The following is a 14,293-nucleotide window of genomic DNA, read 5'->3' on the forward strand; positions in this document are numbered from 1 at the left end:
ATATTAAATCTATAATATATATTATTAATACTATTTAATTAACGAGAACTATTTAGGAATAGGGTATTATAATAATATTAATTCTTACTGTTATTAATTTTCCTATTAAGATTATTTATAGTATAACTATTATTACGATAAAATCTAAGAAAGTAATTCCTTTCTATATTATATATAAATACCTTTTTTATATTAGAAAATAGTATATTATCGATATTTATATAAAAGTTAATATCCTCTTTAATTATTAGGAAATATATAACTTTAATTACGAGGCTTATTGCTTAGCTAAGAGTATTAAGGTCGTAAATCGCTCTATTACCTATTTATCTTTAGCCCTTAGCTATAAGGTCTTTATAGATCTTATTAACTATAAGCCCTTAAATCTTAAGGATAGCTTTTATTATATTTTCTATATTATTAATTATTATAATAGCTTTTATTAAATCTATTTTATAAAGATTAAGATTAAATAGGAGACCTATTTCTATATTAAAAGGTTTATTTATTATTTTAAGGCTTTTATTAGCTTATTTATCGTCTCTATTATTTATAATAGAGGTAGCGAATTCGATAACCTTAATATTAAGTCGATACTAGCTAAGGAGGGCGCTTTATTCTATCTATCTATATTTAATACCCTAGCTTAGAATAGCTTTATAGAACGCGCTAATCGTAGTATTTTAGAAGCTATTTATATTATTATTATTATAATAGGATTACCTATTAATCTATAGCCCTACGCTATTAAGATTATAATAGAAATTATTAACTTATTACTTATATCGTCGAACCCTTATAATAAAGCTCCTTAAGAATATCTTACTAGCTTCCTCGGCCTTCTTAAGGAATAGTAGACGCCCTTTATTTAATATTTATATATATATAGCTATATTGCTTATATATATAAGAAGGGCATTCTCCGCCCCTTATACGCTAATAAGATAGAAGCGTAAGCCTAGAAGGGCTTCTTTATAGGATTCGATAGTCCCTATAATTATATCTTTAACGTCTATATTCTTAAGCGCGATAGCGTTATCCGCTACTAAGATATATATTTCTTCGAGGGCTAATATAAAGCTACCCTTAATCTCCTTAAGAGTATCGATAGATATAAGTATAATATTATCTTTATAGATTACGATATCTCTAAATTCGTTAATATCCCCCTTTATAAAGCTACTAAATAGCTTACTATTAAGTACCCTAAGGCTAAGGAAACTACTAACTCGGAGCCCCCTAAGTTATATATTTAATAGGAATATACTCCTCCTCCTAACCACGAGTTAGTCCCTCTATCGATTTAGCCTCGTCCCCTAGAGACTTAGATTCACAACTCTACTATTAACTTAGAGACGAGCTCCTCTTCTACTAACTCTATTGAGGCTAACGAAGTGCTTCCCGCGGAGGTAGCCTTACTATGCGGGGAGAGAAGGGCTTCACCTTACTATACTAACGCGAATATACTTAAAAGATACTATAATGCTTTAGCTTTAATAAAGCTAATCTAATAAAGACCCCTTAGGCCTTAGGCTCTTTACTTCCTCGTCTAGATATTATTTTATACGACCCTTAAATATTAAAGAAATACTAGGAAATAACGGGTACTCTTAACTATCTTAGCTATAATACCTGCCCTAATATTAGCTTTAATATCTTAAAGCTTTATAAAGGGAATAATAGATTGATTAATAAATACCTTATAGCTATTAAGCGTATATTTTACTACCTTAAAGGTACCCTCTCGCTTAGAATTAAGTATTATAAGTACGCTAATATTAAGCTCTTTATTATGAGCGATACTTTATATAGCGATTATTATAGTTATACTTCTATAGGAGGATATATAATCTTCTTTATTAATAGCCCTATAGCCTAGAAATCGCATAAATAATAGTTTATTACTCTTAATACCTTAAAAGCTAAATTTATTAATCTTATTCTTATAAATATTACTCTAAACTAGATTAAGGATACTATAACGGCCTTTAAGGTATAGATTCCGAGACCTCTCGTTTTATTAATAGATAGCTAGAATACTCTAATAATTACCTTTAACCCTCTTAATATTACCCGTATTTATTATATCGATATTTAATATAAATAAGTTTAGGAATACGTTACTATAAGCGATTTTAAGCTTCGCTATATACTTTCCGCTAAAATGCCTATTAACGGACTTATAAAGGGCCTTAGCCTCGAGAAGTATATAGAATTTATTCGCTAATTACGCCTTATTAACGTAAACTAAGTTAGCTATTATTATTATATTAATCCTAGGCTTCTAATTAGCTAGGAGATTATATTTTTAGAGTACTAGGATTAGGAAAGAGGCCTATTACGAGGTGCTTATAGGGACTCTTATAGACTTAATAGCTAATATGCCTTAGATAGTGCCTATAGGGGGGTGTTGGTGGTATTCGCCTAGGGCTTCCAGCAGTCACCTGATGCCAGGTGGCCTGTGCCCTGGCACCTCCCTCCTATAGCTTAGTTCCAGGCACCCTCCTGCCCTAGAGAATAGCTTCGCAATACACACTCCTTTTCCTCCCTAGACCTCCACAACACAACAGAGTTCCACAGCTCGGAGCACATGCTGCGTCCTCGTATGATCAAGTCTGAGAGGACGGGTTGCGACCTTCTCTTCCACAACGATCTGCCTGGGGTGATGGCGAGAACAGAATCACTTTCAATGAAGACGAATGTACGAAGTGGGCGGTCTGGAAGTTCAACTGGGAAAACCACATGCCAAAGCTGCTACAACTGCACGCGACTGAGTACCCGAAGCCGTTCGTTGACGATGCAAGTCGAGGTGTTGCGACTGTTTCCACTCCCCATGGAGTTAGAGCGGTCAGACCTAGGCGTTATTCAAGGCAGCGGCTGTTAAGCCTATTTTAGCCAGCAGATTTCGGGGCTTCGTCTGACTATGCGGCGTTGGAATGTTGTCATCGTCTGCACCACGGTCTGTGGTCTTGCCCCAGCAATGCATTCCAAACGCGCTGCCCAGTGCCCAAATTTGGCCCCGAGTCCACAGGTGGCGCTATCATGCCCTGGAATGTTTGTTTGCTCGCCCGCCACATCCTTGATCGTGTCAGCCATTCTTTCGAGAAGTGCCCCAGCCTCGTTACTTCGTCGGTATAACATGCGAGCTGTGAAGCGCCGACCCAGGCGACGAACTCTGAAATAGAAGACGTAGACATTTCGCAGTCTTACGATCACCATCAGCAACCATGACGCGAACGAGGAAACAAGTGGACTCCATGTCGGACAGCCTTGAATCGCTCGACCACAAAGTCCTCCATGTCAGGACATGCCAGTTCGCTAATCAGCCGTCCGAAACCTTTCTCCATTATCCTACTCCTTACCCTTTTGTTCCTCCTCATGGCCTCGATTGGTGGCCTGAGCACGTCGGCGGTTGACTTCCAAACACAAGGCCCGCCACGACGGAGCTGTATCACTCAGAGCTTCGTCATGTTTTCGGTTTGTCCTCCCACTTCTCAATCTATTTCGAAGCGATCTAGCTCATTTTTCACAGTCGCTTCTGTCGCCAATATATGTTTTTCTTCACCTTTTTGTCTCGTTCCGTAACTACGAAGTCTCCCGGCGACAGCCGCTCCAATCACCTTTCGTTTCTTGGACAATTATTGTCGCCAGACTGAGTCTCCTCTTATGGGTTGTATCGGTCATTCTTACGGCAGTTACCGTGGCCCGGTTGGACTCCAATTCAGTCATCACCCGATCCAATCTTGCGATTTCCATATTTGGAGTGTAAGTTGATCTTGTATTCCGAGCTATTCAAAGACTAAATCAAGACAGGATCTCGGTGACTGTCTTGATCTTGACCATTGAGATCGCCACCCATCCATTTGAGCTCCCGTTCACATCACGAGCTACAACTGTCTCTTGCCTAGTCAGCTCTTTTGAAGACGATCTTAAGAGAGGTGCCGGCCTCCATTACCGAACCATGACCATGGACTCAGCCTCGTCCATGGCTTCCAGTAGATCCAGTGGTTCGAGGAAGCAGTACATGATGCCACCGCCAGGCTGCAACCGCTGTACGACTATTCTTGAAGAGGAAGAAGCCCCCATGGATCAAGAACCACTTCTCCAGCGGAGCGACTCGCCACCGGTTCTACCTGAACCCTGCCATACGCCACCCGGTACTGCATGGGCTTCAGATTGGGAAAAACTAGCAGTTGATGCTGGTGTGAGTCGGAATAACTCGGTCAGTGACTACAGCACGTCAGCTGCTAGTGATGACATGGAGGTTCCCTCTTCGCTAGCGATCCGACGACCGCCGCCCGCGATTATTGTTACGCAAGGGTAGGACCTTTCCTGAAGAGTAAAGGCGGCGCATGACTTATGATAGTATATGGTGGCATGACGATATGATGTTATGATGAACGATTTAATTTCTTGTTGACACGCTCCCCACCTATTCGGACGAAAGCCAGAATGGTTCGCAATGTCGGCAAATCTAATGGATAAGAGGGGAAATAGACTTTGACGAGCTTTCGATTGAGGATCAAGTGTGATAGTGTAGTGTTCGACAAAATGCACAACATTGTAATTGCCACGGATACTGCAGGTCTGTTCCAGTCTTAAGACCATAAGGCTTGCTGGTCCTGAATTAAATGGTTTTGAAATCACAAAGTAAGCGAGCTAGGTTTTGAAGTACTACAGCAAACGTGAGCTGACTCTTGGACAACCCCCAAATTGCCAAGCGTGCTACGAAGCCATCCTCAGTTTACACGAAGCTTCTTGTAGGCTATTACTTGACCTTGGTGGTATCAACCTTGATAACTCGCTGAAAGCTCCAGTCTGGACCGTTACGATTCTCATGGGCGGAGACTAATCGATTTCTGTACTTTTTGGACGCTGGTTTATGAATTGCTTGCAAGGAGTCCTGTGCCGCTCTGCTTTGTCGCCCTGACACAGCCAAGAATATCATCACACCGCTACATTGTCACAGAACGCCGATGAGGAAAGACGTCTATCTCCCGATACGTCCGATCAACTATGTAGTTGGCTTCCGGTTTGCCCCTAGGTACATGGACGCTTGTGCCTCCAAGCGGTGGGATATCTTGCTTGCGCGTCTTTCTTTCTATCGTTTCCCCCCAGAGATTAGACATCTACCTTGACGTTGAGCTACAAGGTTGCTTGGATAAGACTCTAAACATGAGTTGCAAGCACGTTCGAAGCTGTCTATCAGAAGCTTCAGACCGAGCGAGTCTTGTCTTTACGGGCCTGTTGGTTCCAGATGGGCTCGGATGTGGCTTATGGATCAAGGTGGGCGGCTTCCAGCCAAGTTCGAGCCAAATTGAGTATTTATAGACAGCAAGATGCAATGCGTGGAGAGCTTTGTGTGAAAGAAATTCTGGTATAAGAGAGAATACTGCACGTCCACGTATGTAAGATACTGCCATGAGATCTCGGTTTTCTCTCGTATTTGTCTCCCCACCGCGACGAGGTGTATCTTGAGACTACCCACAGATCCTTCGGATCAGAACATTTCTTCAGTGTACTGCATCAGTTGTCTGAAATCAATGAAGCAGGTTGACATGAAGGTTATGAGCGGCTAGGTCTGGATTCGATAGAGCAGCGTCGCCTAGCTTATTTTAGGTAACGTACTCCACAAGCGAGTGGAACACACAAGCGAGTGAAACACTCCGTCGCGATTCCCCAACCACCTATCTTTCATCACCTTTCTACCCACAATTAAACATGGAGACTCCTTGCAAAGAAGCTCAATTGATTCTTGCTACCGAAGCTATCAAAAAAGATCCCAAGCTAAGCATTCGGAGCGCTGCGAAGATCTACAGCGTGAGCCATGTGACGCTAGGCCGACGACTGAAGGGAACTATCTCTCGACGCGACAGCCCTCCGAATTCGAGGACATTGACTTCCTTAGAGGAGCAGACAATTATTGAGAGTATTCTGGACCTGGATTCGCGATCATTTCCTCCCCGGCTTCGTGACGTGGAAGATATGGCCAATAGGCTGCTCGCCGACCGAGGCGCGCCACACGTCGGAGTCAACTGGGCTTCAAACTTCGTCAAGCGACAACCACAGCTAAAGACGCGTTTCTTTCGCAGATACGACTATAAGAGGGCCCAATGTGAAGATCCAGACGCGATAAACGCGTGGTTTCGCCTTGTACGGAATGTGGTTGCGAAGTACGGCATTGCGGCCGCAGATATTTACAACTTCGATGAGACCGGCTTTATGATGGGCGTTATCTCAACAGGAATGGTCGTCACAAGCTCGGAAAGGCGCTCAAATACGAAGCTCATACAACCTGGAAATCGACAATGGGTCACAGTGATCCAGGGGGTTAATTCCCAAGGCTGGTGCGTCCCGCCGTTTATCGTGGTCGCAGGCAAATATCACCTCTCGAGCTGGTACGAAGAAACATCCCTACCAAAGGATTGGGTTATCGCCACGACTGAAAACGGATGGACTACCAATAGAACAGGACTGGAATGGATTCGGCACTTCGATAAGTACACCAGGCCTCGCACAACAGGCACACATCGACTCCTCATTCTAGATGGACATGAAAGTCACCACTCGATCGAATTCGACGCCTACTGCAAGGAAAACAACATTATCGCGCTCTGTATGCCGCCTCATTCATCTCATTTACTCCAGCCTCTCGATATTGGCTGCTTTGGCCCGCTTAAGCAGGCGTACGGTCGGCAAATCGAGAAGAAGATGCGGGCGGGTATAAGCCATATCACCAAGGAAGACTTCTTCCCTGCGTTTCTTACAGCATCCCAAGAGGTAATGACGGAGAAGAACATCCAAGGGGCCTTTAGGGGAGCTGGACTCGTTCCTCATAACCCGGAAGCAGTCCTTTCGAAGCTGGATGTGAAGTTACATACCCCAACGCCTCCAGGGAGCAGTGGAGGGATACCCGAACCTTGGGTCTCGAGGACGCCCAACAATCCGATTGAGACGACTTCGCAGTCTGAGTACATCAAAAATCGGATTGCCCGTCATCAAGATAGCTCACCAACGTCTATTCTCGGCGCCGTTGACCACTTAGCAAAGGGAACGCGGAGTATCATGCATAAACTCACCCTCGTACAGTCCGAGGTCCAGCTCATACGAGGGGAGCTAGAGACCCTAAGCAAGCGTCGCAGAGCGAAGAAAAAGCGTCTCAGGCAAGGGGGAAGCATGTCTATAGCCGAAGCAGAGGACATTCAAGCCCAGAATGAGGTAGACGTCCAGATGAAGCAGGAAACGCAGCTGAGTAGGGGTCGTAAGCAGGGTATAGAATTGGCCCCTCGACGCTGTGGAACATGCGGCAAGGCAGGACATAACTCAAGGACCTGTCAGATCATTGTAGCTATATCAGATGATGATAACACCGATTGATTTAGTTAATTCAAGTCGTCGTGGTTGAGATATCTGGGGTTTTATTTGTGCGGTCGTGGTTGAGTGTTTCACTCGCTTGTGTGTTCCACTCGCTTGTGGAGTACGTTATCCTAGATTGCCATGAGGATATGAACTTTAGGGGCGAGTTGTGTAGACTTAGAAAGATTCTCTCTTCAGGTCACAGAGATGCGCCTGAGGTCCGGTTAATTGTTCACACCGACCATTCAGAGCACAATTAGGTACCATCGATCAATGGGACTGCCTATGAAGCACACCAAAAATATTCATGGTGTATAGACCCGCGAGGCACCTCCATCGATTGTCTCAGGCATTTACAGAGGAGTTTTGACGGCTGGTATGTATCGCTTCTCAGGACCAGTGCTTTCCAAGGCAAGTGGTTAATGAAGTACCTTACTTGGTGGACATGACATTCATTGATGAAAGCTGACGTCAAGCCTAGGGTATCAGGCCTGATTGGGCGTGCCATATACGATGGTGGGCTTCCTATTGGCTGGACACAGCCGGCTTTATCGACGATCGGGGTGCCGGATATAGAATGTGAAGGAAGTGGATTATGAAGATTTGCAATTAGTCGCGAACATGGGCTCATGCTGCAACTTGTTGTGTGCCAGCCAGGCTGTCGTCACTTGCAACGGTGGCTTAACATGCTCCGGTGACGAACTTGGCATCTCCATCTTTAGGGATCCGGAGATAAACGAAACACACAGGCTTGGCAGATCTCTGGGTCGACATCCCAGATTCGGTGCTTCTTGCTAATAGTCGAAGCAAGACTAACCGGCAAAAGATGCATGGAGATAAGGCGTCGGATTTGGCTTATGCCCAATCCGTCCACGCTTTCCTCACATGCGAGGGCTACTCTGGTCGCCACTACACGTCCGTTGAGGAGCTGAAAAGGATGGAGGTCGGCACCAAGTATGTTGCATGCAGAGCCACCATGGTATCTAAATTTCACTCGACACACCATTTTATCTCTTGAGCCGCCTTCAAACATGTCGAAACCGATCTTTGACCAGGATACCAAAGCCAGCGATTTAGTGCGCCACTATGCTGCCAGCATCGTCAATAAGACAATCCTTGTTACTGGCGTCTCCCCTTCTGGTCTTGGGGACAGCTTTATCCGACAAATCGCGCCTTCAAAGCCCGCCAAGCTTATCCTCGCCGGTCGTCTACCTACCAAGTTCCAAAAGCTTATTGATGAGATCGCCTCAACACACCCTGAGATTGAGATCAAATCCCTCGAGCTGGATCTTGCGTCTTTCTCCAATGTACGCAAGGCTGCCGAAATGGTAATCACTTCGCCAGATATCTCGCACATAGATGTTCTGGTAAACAACGCTGGTGTCATGGTCGTCCCGTTCAGCCTGACCGAAGACGGCTTTGAAACCCAGTTTCAACCGTGCCATCTCGGTCATTTCCTCTTCACAAACCCCATCATGAATAAGATCCTAGCTTCCAAGGAACCTCGGATTGTCAACATCAGCAGCAATGGGCACCGCCTCGGCACTATGCGGTGGACCGACTACAACTTCAGTGACGGAAAGTATTATGAGAAGTGGGCGGCCTCTGGGCAGGCAAAGACTGCAAATATCCTCATGGGGATGTCGTTGGCGGAGAAACTCGGCGACTGAGGTCTTCTCGCCTTCAGTCTTCATCCTGGCGGCATAATGACGAACTTGGTGAGCCACCATACAGGTCCATTTGATGACTTTGTCGAGGATCTACGACAAGCCGATGCTAGGATTGGCACACGATTCATGTGGGGCTTCGAGAAGACGGGGAGCAAGTTCAAAATCTCGACGAGGGCGTGGCAACACATGTCTTTGCAGCCTTTGACCCAACAATCGCAAAAAACAATGGTGGCTACTTTGACGACTGTCAGCTCGCAGATCCCTTTAAGGAACAGGTCTACTCCTGGGCAACAAGCAAGCCTGACGCAGAGATGCTCTGGACGTCAGCGAGAAACTGGTGGGGCAGGAGTTCCGATACTGAGAGGCTGCGAAGCACATCTGATGGTGCTGGCAACGATGGGGAGGATGTCCGGTGATGAAAAACGTGGAACAAGTCAAGATCGTCTTTTTAACAAGAAAAAGAATGAAAAAAATGGAAAGCATTATGACCTTACACTATCTGTCCAGCCTGGAACCAACACTGGAAACTCGTCCCCCCCTCTTGCCTGTTCGGAACATCGGTCCTCGACACAGGCAAGTGCCGCAGGCAGGGGTTCCTGCCTACCATCATCCAGGACCACGCACGGAGCACAAGGGCTCGACGTCATGAGGAATCATTCACCTTGATCTCATTGATCCCCAAATATGTTTAGGCTTTCTAACTTCGCATTCACTTTAGCAGAATTGGGTATCAAGTCGCGTGAAACACCCTCTTGCTCTTTGCAATACAATCTTCCCCTCAGAAAAGAGAACCCTGAGCAAATTCGCATCTCATTGGCGACGACTATCCCCTAACTTGACTTGGTGACTCACTTGCGGTCCCAACCTACTTTCAATATGGACACGCCGGACAGACACTCCAGCAAATCAACGGTCGCTGCTAAGGCAAAGTCCGACGACAAGTCATCACAGGAGAACCAATCTCAAGCACTCGCAAGCGTCTCGTGTGAAGACACAAGAGAATTTTGTGCCTTTCAACGCACCCTTACCGATGCTGAGAAGGCTCCACGCATTGCGGGTGCCATCGAAATTGCAACCAGGAGGCTCACTATGAGACCAAAGCCCGGTATGTCAAGCATTTACTCGGACTCGTGTAGAGAAAGCTGACATGCCTGAAAGCAGATCGAGACCCTTTGGTCACACAAGTTCCAGCCGTTTGTACCTACAGATCCGCAAGTGACCCCGAAAAGAGCAAGGCGGGCACAAAACCCGAAACTTGTGAAGAAAACTGGGATTTCATCAAACACTTTGTCGATCATCGTTAAGAAGAAAGTAGGCCCGTGAGAAGACTGAAGAAGCGACAGGGGTCTATATGGCTTGCGGAAGTGAACGAAGGCAAAACACAGAAGCTCGTTTGCAATTGATAGTTGTATGCAACTGAGCTATTCCCCACCTTTGGGGTTCCATGGGTGATCCAAGGACGCAAACATCTCTATCACCTGATACTTCCAATGGCCTTTTTTATGGCTCCATGCACACCATCCCATTCAGTGTTCACTTGCGCGTCAGGGAATCCCATCTGTTGTTACCTCACCACCGGCAATCTCCTTATTGTGAAGCTCGGTAGGGACTTGATTCCGCCTTGCTAGGGCTCGAGTTCTCAGCGAAACCATGGAAGCGCCCCATGGAGATCGTTGGAGGAAACAGACCCAGAGCAATATGGCCACGCTAATGGCTAAAAGTCCCCCCATTGCGACTCCCACGACCATCCCGATTGTTTTGGGATTCTCCTGCGATGGTTGTTCGGCTTGAATGGCAGGCATTCTTCGTAGGTTGACGTGAACTGCTATTGGATCGATCTTTCGTTTTCGAAGGCAAGACTTGAGCAGCAAGATTGCAATATGATTACTGGGCTCTCATTATCGAACCTGATTGAATAAGAGATGTGATATTTGTTAGTCGTTTCAGCCCTGCACCACACTCAAAAACACATAGCTGCTCATACATACCCGTGGAGGCAGAAAGACAGTGGTCAGCAGCGGGCGTTTCTTCACGGCTCATCAATCTACATGCACCCTTCTCGCGTTTTGAAAGTCAGTGTTCGCCTCTTGTCAAATTTATGTTCCATGGTGGTAGAACGTCGGTCATCTCACGCCGCCCCTCTGTGGACTCTTGCATATTTCGTAACTGCCGTGCACGCAGCACAGACCCATACAGCTCTGTTTGCACCAGTCAACCGTGGGACACTGCATAGTAATCCCGCCGATTGTCCGACCATCGAGCAAAACCTGTTGGTCACAATCACATGGGCACGGGACACGAAGAAAGGACTCTCACTTTAAGAAACCCGCTGGCAGCCCAGGCCACGGTATATTCTGGACAATATTCAAGCGAAGAAAAAATCACTAAGAGCTAGCTTGTCGTGGTCATAAACGCTAAAGAGGAATCCCTTCAAGAGCACGCGGCAGGGCTGGGGACGTTCTGGCAGCTCTTGGGCTTGCCACCGCCAGTAACGTTGACGCCACTCCACTTCCAGTTGGAGCACGCACCCTTAGCGCAGAGAATGTAGACGTTGGTGCCCTTGGAGGCAACGGTACCAACAACCTTGTTGATGGTGAGGCCGGTGATGGGGACACCAGCGGTAGGGGTACCGGTAGGGGAGCCGTTCTCGTAGTCCTGCTCGATGACGATGCCGTTCTTGGCAATGTTGGACAGGGTGATGGTGTCGTAGATGACGTCCGAGACGGAGCCGGTGGCGCCGGAGATGGTCTTGATACGGACACCGTTGTCAGAGTTGGAAATTTTGCTGTTGTTGATGCGGATTGTCTTGACTACGTTGTTAGAACGGTTGCCAACAGAGCCGATGGAGAGGCCGTGACCGCCGCTGCAGTTGCCTCCAGTGAAGGTGATGTTGGTGCCAGAGTTGATAGCAAGACAGTCGTCTTGGTTCTTCACAATGGCGCCGGAGATGAGAATGTTCTGGGCGTTACCGACATCGAAGCCGTCAGTGTTGTGGCCACCCTTGGAGTCGCCGGCCGAGGCGTCGAGGGTCACGTCGATGAGCTGAAGGTTGTTCACCGTGTTGACACTGATTCCATGCACGGGCTGGTCCTTGAAGTTGAGGCCCTTCACGATCGAGTTGTTGAGGCCCTTAACGGCAAGCAGCTTGGGCTTGGTCTTGCCGCCGTTGCCACCCTGGCCATCCCACCAGCGGGCGCCATCGGCGTCAATGATGTGGCCGGAGGCACCTTCGACGGTGATCTTCTCGCCAGAGATCTGGATAAGAGGTCCTTCCCACTCCTTGTAGCCGAAGGTAGTCTTGCCCTGGAAAACGACGTGGGCGCCGCTCTTGAGGCTGGAAAGGTCTAGAGTGGTGCCCGCGGGGACAGCAATGTTGTTGAGGGTAATTGAGTCACACGTCTTCTTGCTCTTGGCAAGATCAGCGGTGTTAGTGAAAGTGCAAGCGGTGGCACGAGCCTCGATGACCTCAAACTTGGCGGGAAGAGGGTTGGCAGTGGCGGTGGAAGCCAGGGCTCCAAGAGCGAGGATGACGTTGGTAAGCATTTTGGTTAAAGAGAAAGAGTGGATGTGGGTATCGTATCAAACGGGAAGACGAGTATGTACGAGTTGTTGCGTATGTAAATATGGTGCAGCGAAGATGAAAATGAATATGTCAAACAGAAAAGTATGTAAAGAATGAAGTAGCTGGATAGACTGATGAGGAGTCGATGCCAAGAAAGAAGACAGAAGGTAGTCCATGGCCGCCTGGCCGCCCTTTTGTAGATTCTTCGAGTATTGCAGTTCACTCATCGTCGACTAAGTCGGGTTGGCGATATGAGATTGCCGTCAAGCTCAGGGTGAGGTGTGGAGGTGAGCCGGGCAACTGTCTGAATCAGGATAGGGCTGATGTCGACGGGCCTGAAAGCCCAGAACATTGGAGGACTAGGTACCCCCGTAGCCCCCGGTCTTGGGCCGCGCGTTTGCCTAACCTCCTCGAGCGACACAACCCTTTGGCACTGCAGTTTTGAGCCGCATCACATAGGAGACGGCGTGCCGGTAGCCGAACAGCTGGGTCCGACGGGGATTGCATAGGGTCATGCGTTGAGTAGACAACGAAGACTGGGGCTATAATGGCGCGAAAACCTGGGGCGCATTTCAGCTGTGGATGCAGAGCCACGAGCTCTGGCCTGTCACATCGCCTCCTGATAATGACGGACATCCTCAAGTCGTCGCCCAGTGCTTGATAGATGCTTGTTGACGATGCCGGCGCGCCGAAACCCCTGGCGTTTGCCCCTCCCGTCTGCCGGCGCCGTCCCCCCAGACTCCGTGCCTGAATTGTGCGTAGAACTGAATCGTTGGCACCGTCTGGTGCCGACTAACCGAATCTTAATTATTCTGAAGCAACGAAACCGATTCTCCCGTGGAACTATTTGTTTCCGTCCACCCAGGCCTACGCTAGTAGGTCGTATTGCAGTGCTCATCAATGGACGCCAGTCAACAACCTTCAGTTGTTTGATTTTGCGCCAGTAGTGGTGATTTCCCTAAAACCGCCGATAAAAATCAGGGCAATCATTACGATTAGCGTGCGATCTCGTGCTATGAAGCTCCTTTTTGGGGTTGCACCACGACTGTGTTGGGATCCTCTCGTGAGATGCCCTTCCGGTCTCAGCAGTGCCACGTCTTTCTCATCGTAAGTCGATCCTTCCCAAACTAGCTAGACCACGATGTCGCGCGGAAAGCCAGACTTGAGTTTGCACCTATCACACGCAAATTCGCTGATAGGACGAAAATATGTTTACCTTTAGAGTTGTTGGGTTCGTGGACATGGCAGCTATCTGCCGTCCGGGGAAGCTTTCGCGTGCGATGCACGATTCATAGGTCTGCTTGAAGCCGATTCGCCACGGGAGCACATGCTTTCAGCTAGCAACATGGGGTTGTTCTGAGTGCAAATCTGTATTCGATGATACAGCGCGATGGTTTTCCCGCCGGGCGCAAAGCCCGAAGTCCAAAAACAACAGCAAGCAGAAGGGTCACGGACCGTTCAAGACAGGTCCCTTGCTTTCGGTCTGAAAATCTTTCCGTGGCTGACATAGGCACATGTGCCAAAATATGAAACAAGGATACCTGGGGGACGGAAAAATCTCAAAAGAGAGGTCATATCCCGCGCTACCCAGACAGGCATGGTTCGTCTGTTCTGACGAACGGTAACTGCCCGAGTCGCGTTGCTCAGGGGCAATATCAGAATCAGGCGTGCACTATCGTTCATGGCCATATCGGAGGGGCGGACA

General features: G+C 47.5%; 3 protein-coding genes across 3 annotated transcripts; 2 read left to right on the plus strand and 1 right to left on the minus strand.

Moving 5' to 3' along the window:
• The first annotated feature begins 3,185 nt into the window (after positions 1-3,185).
• Positions 3,186-4,513, plus strand: VDAG_04975 (uncharacterized protein). Its single transcript, XM_009654711.1, has 3 exons — positions 3,186-3,477; positions 3,533-3,765; positions 3,814-4,513. The coding sequence occupies exons 1-3, from the start codon at positions 3,298-3,300 to the stop codon at positions 4,322-4,324; spliced, it is 924 nt and encodes a 307-aa protein (XP_009653006.1). The 5' UTR covers positions 3,186-3,297; the 3' UTR covers positions 4,325-4,513.
• Positions 4,514-8,326: 3,813 nt separating this feature from the next.
• Positions 8,327-9,519, plus strand: VDAG_04976 (retinol dehydrogenase). Its single transcript, XM_009654712.1, has one exon. It carries the CDS (start codon positions 8,388-8,390, stop codon positions 9,024-9,026), a length of 639 nt encoding a protein of 212 aa, XP_009653007.1. The 5' UTR covers positions 8,327-8,387; the 3' UTR covers positions 9,027-9,519.
• Positions 9,520-11,456: 1,937 nt separating this feature from the next.
• On the minus strand, positions 11,457-12,569 carry VDAG_04977 (endopolygalacturonase; the record flags this gene model as incomplete). Its single annotated transcript, XM_009654713.1, has 1 exon — positions 11,457-12,569. One exon carries the CDS (start codon positions 12,567-12,569, stop codon positions 11,457-11,459), a length of 1,113 nt encoding a protein of 370 aa, XP_009653008.1.
• Between the last annotated feature and the right edge of the window lie 1,724 nt (positions 12,570-14,293).

Source organism: Verticillium dahliae, genomic scaffold (genome assembly GCF_000150675.1).
Source record: "Verticillium dahliae VdLs.17 supercont1.9 genomic scaffold, whole genome shotgun sequence".
NCBI classification, from domain to species: domain Eukaryota; kingdom Fungi; phylum Ascomycota; class Sordariomycetes; order Glomerellales; family Plectosphaerellaceae; genus Verticillium; species Verticillium dahliae.

Excerpts from the sequence above, each read along its gene's own strand:
- VDAG_04975 (XM_009654711.1), top strand. The coding sequence starts at position 3,298 with ATGTCAGGACATGCCAGTTCGCTAATCAGCCGTCCGAAACCTTTCTCC. Across the intron at positions 3,478-3,532 it reads AGAGCTTCGTCATGTTTTCG|TCGCTTCTGTCGCCAATATA; the intron begins GTTTGTCCTCCC and ends CATTTTTCACAG. Across the intron at positions 3,766-3,813 it reads GCGATTTCCATATTTGGAGT|GATCTCGGTGACTGTCTTGA; the intron begins GTAAGTTGATCT and ends AAATCAAGACAG.
- VDAG_04976 (XM_009654712.1), top strand. The coding sequence starts at position 8,388 with ATGTCGAAACCGATCTTTGACCAGGATACCAAAGCCAGCGATTTAGTG.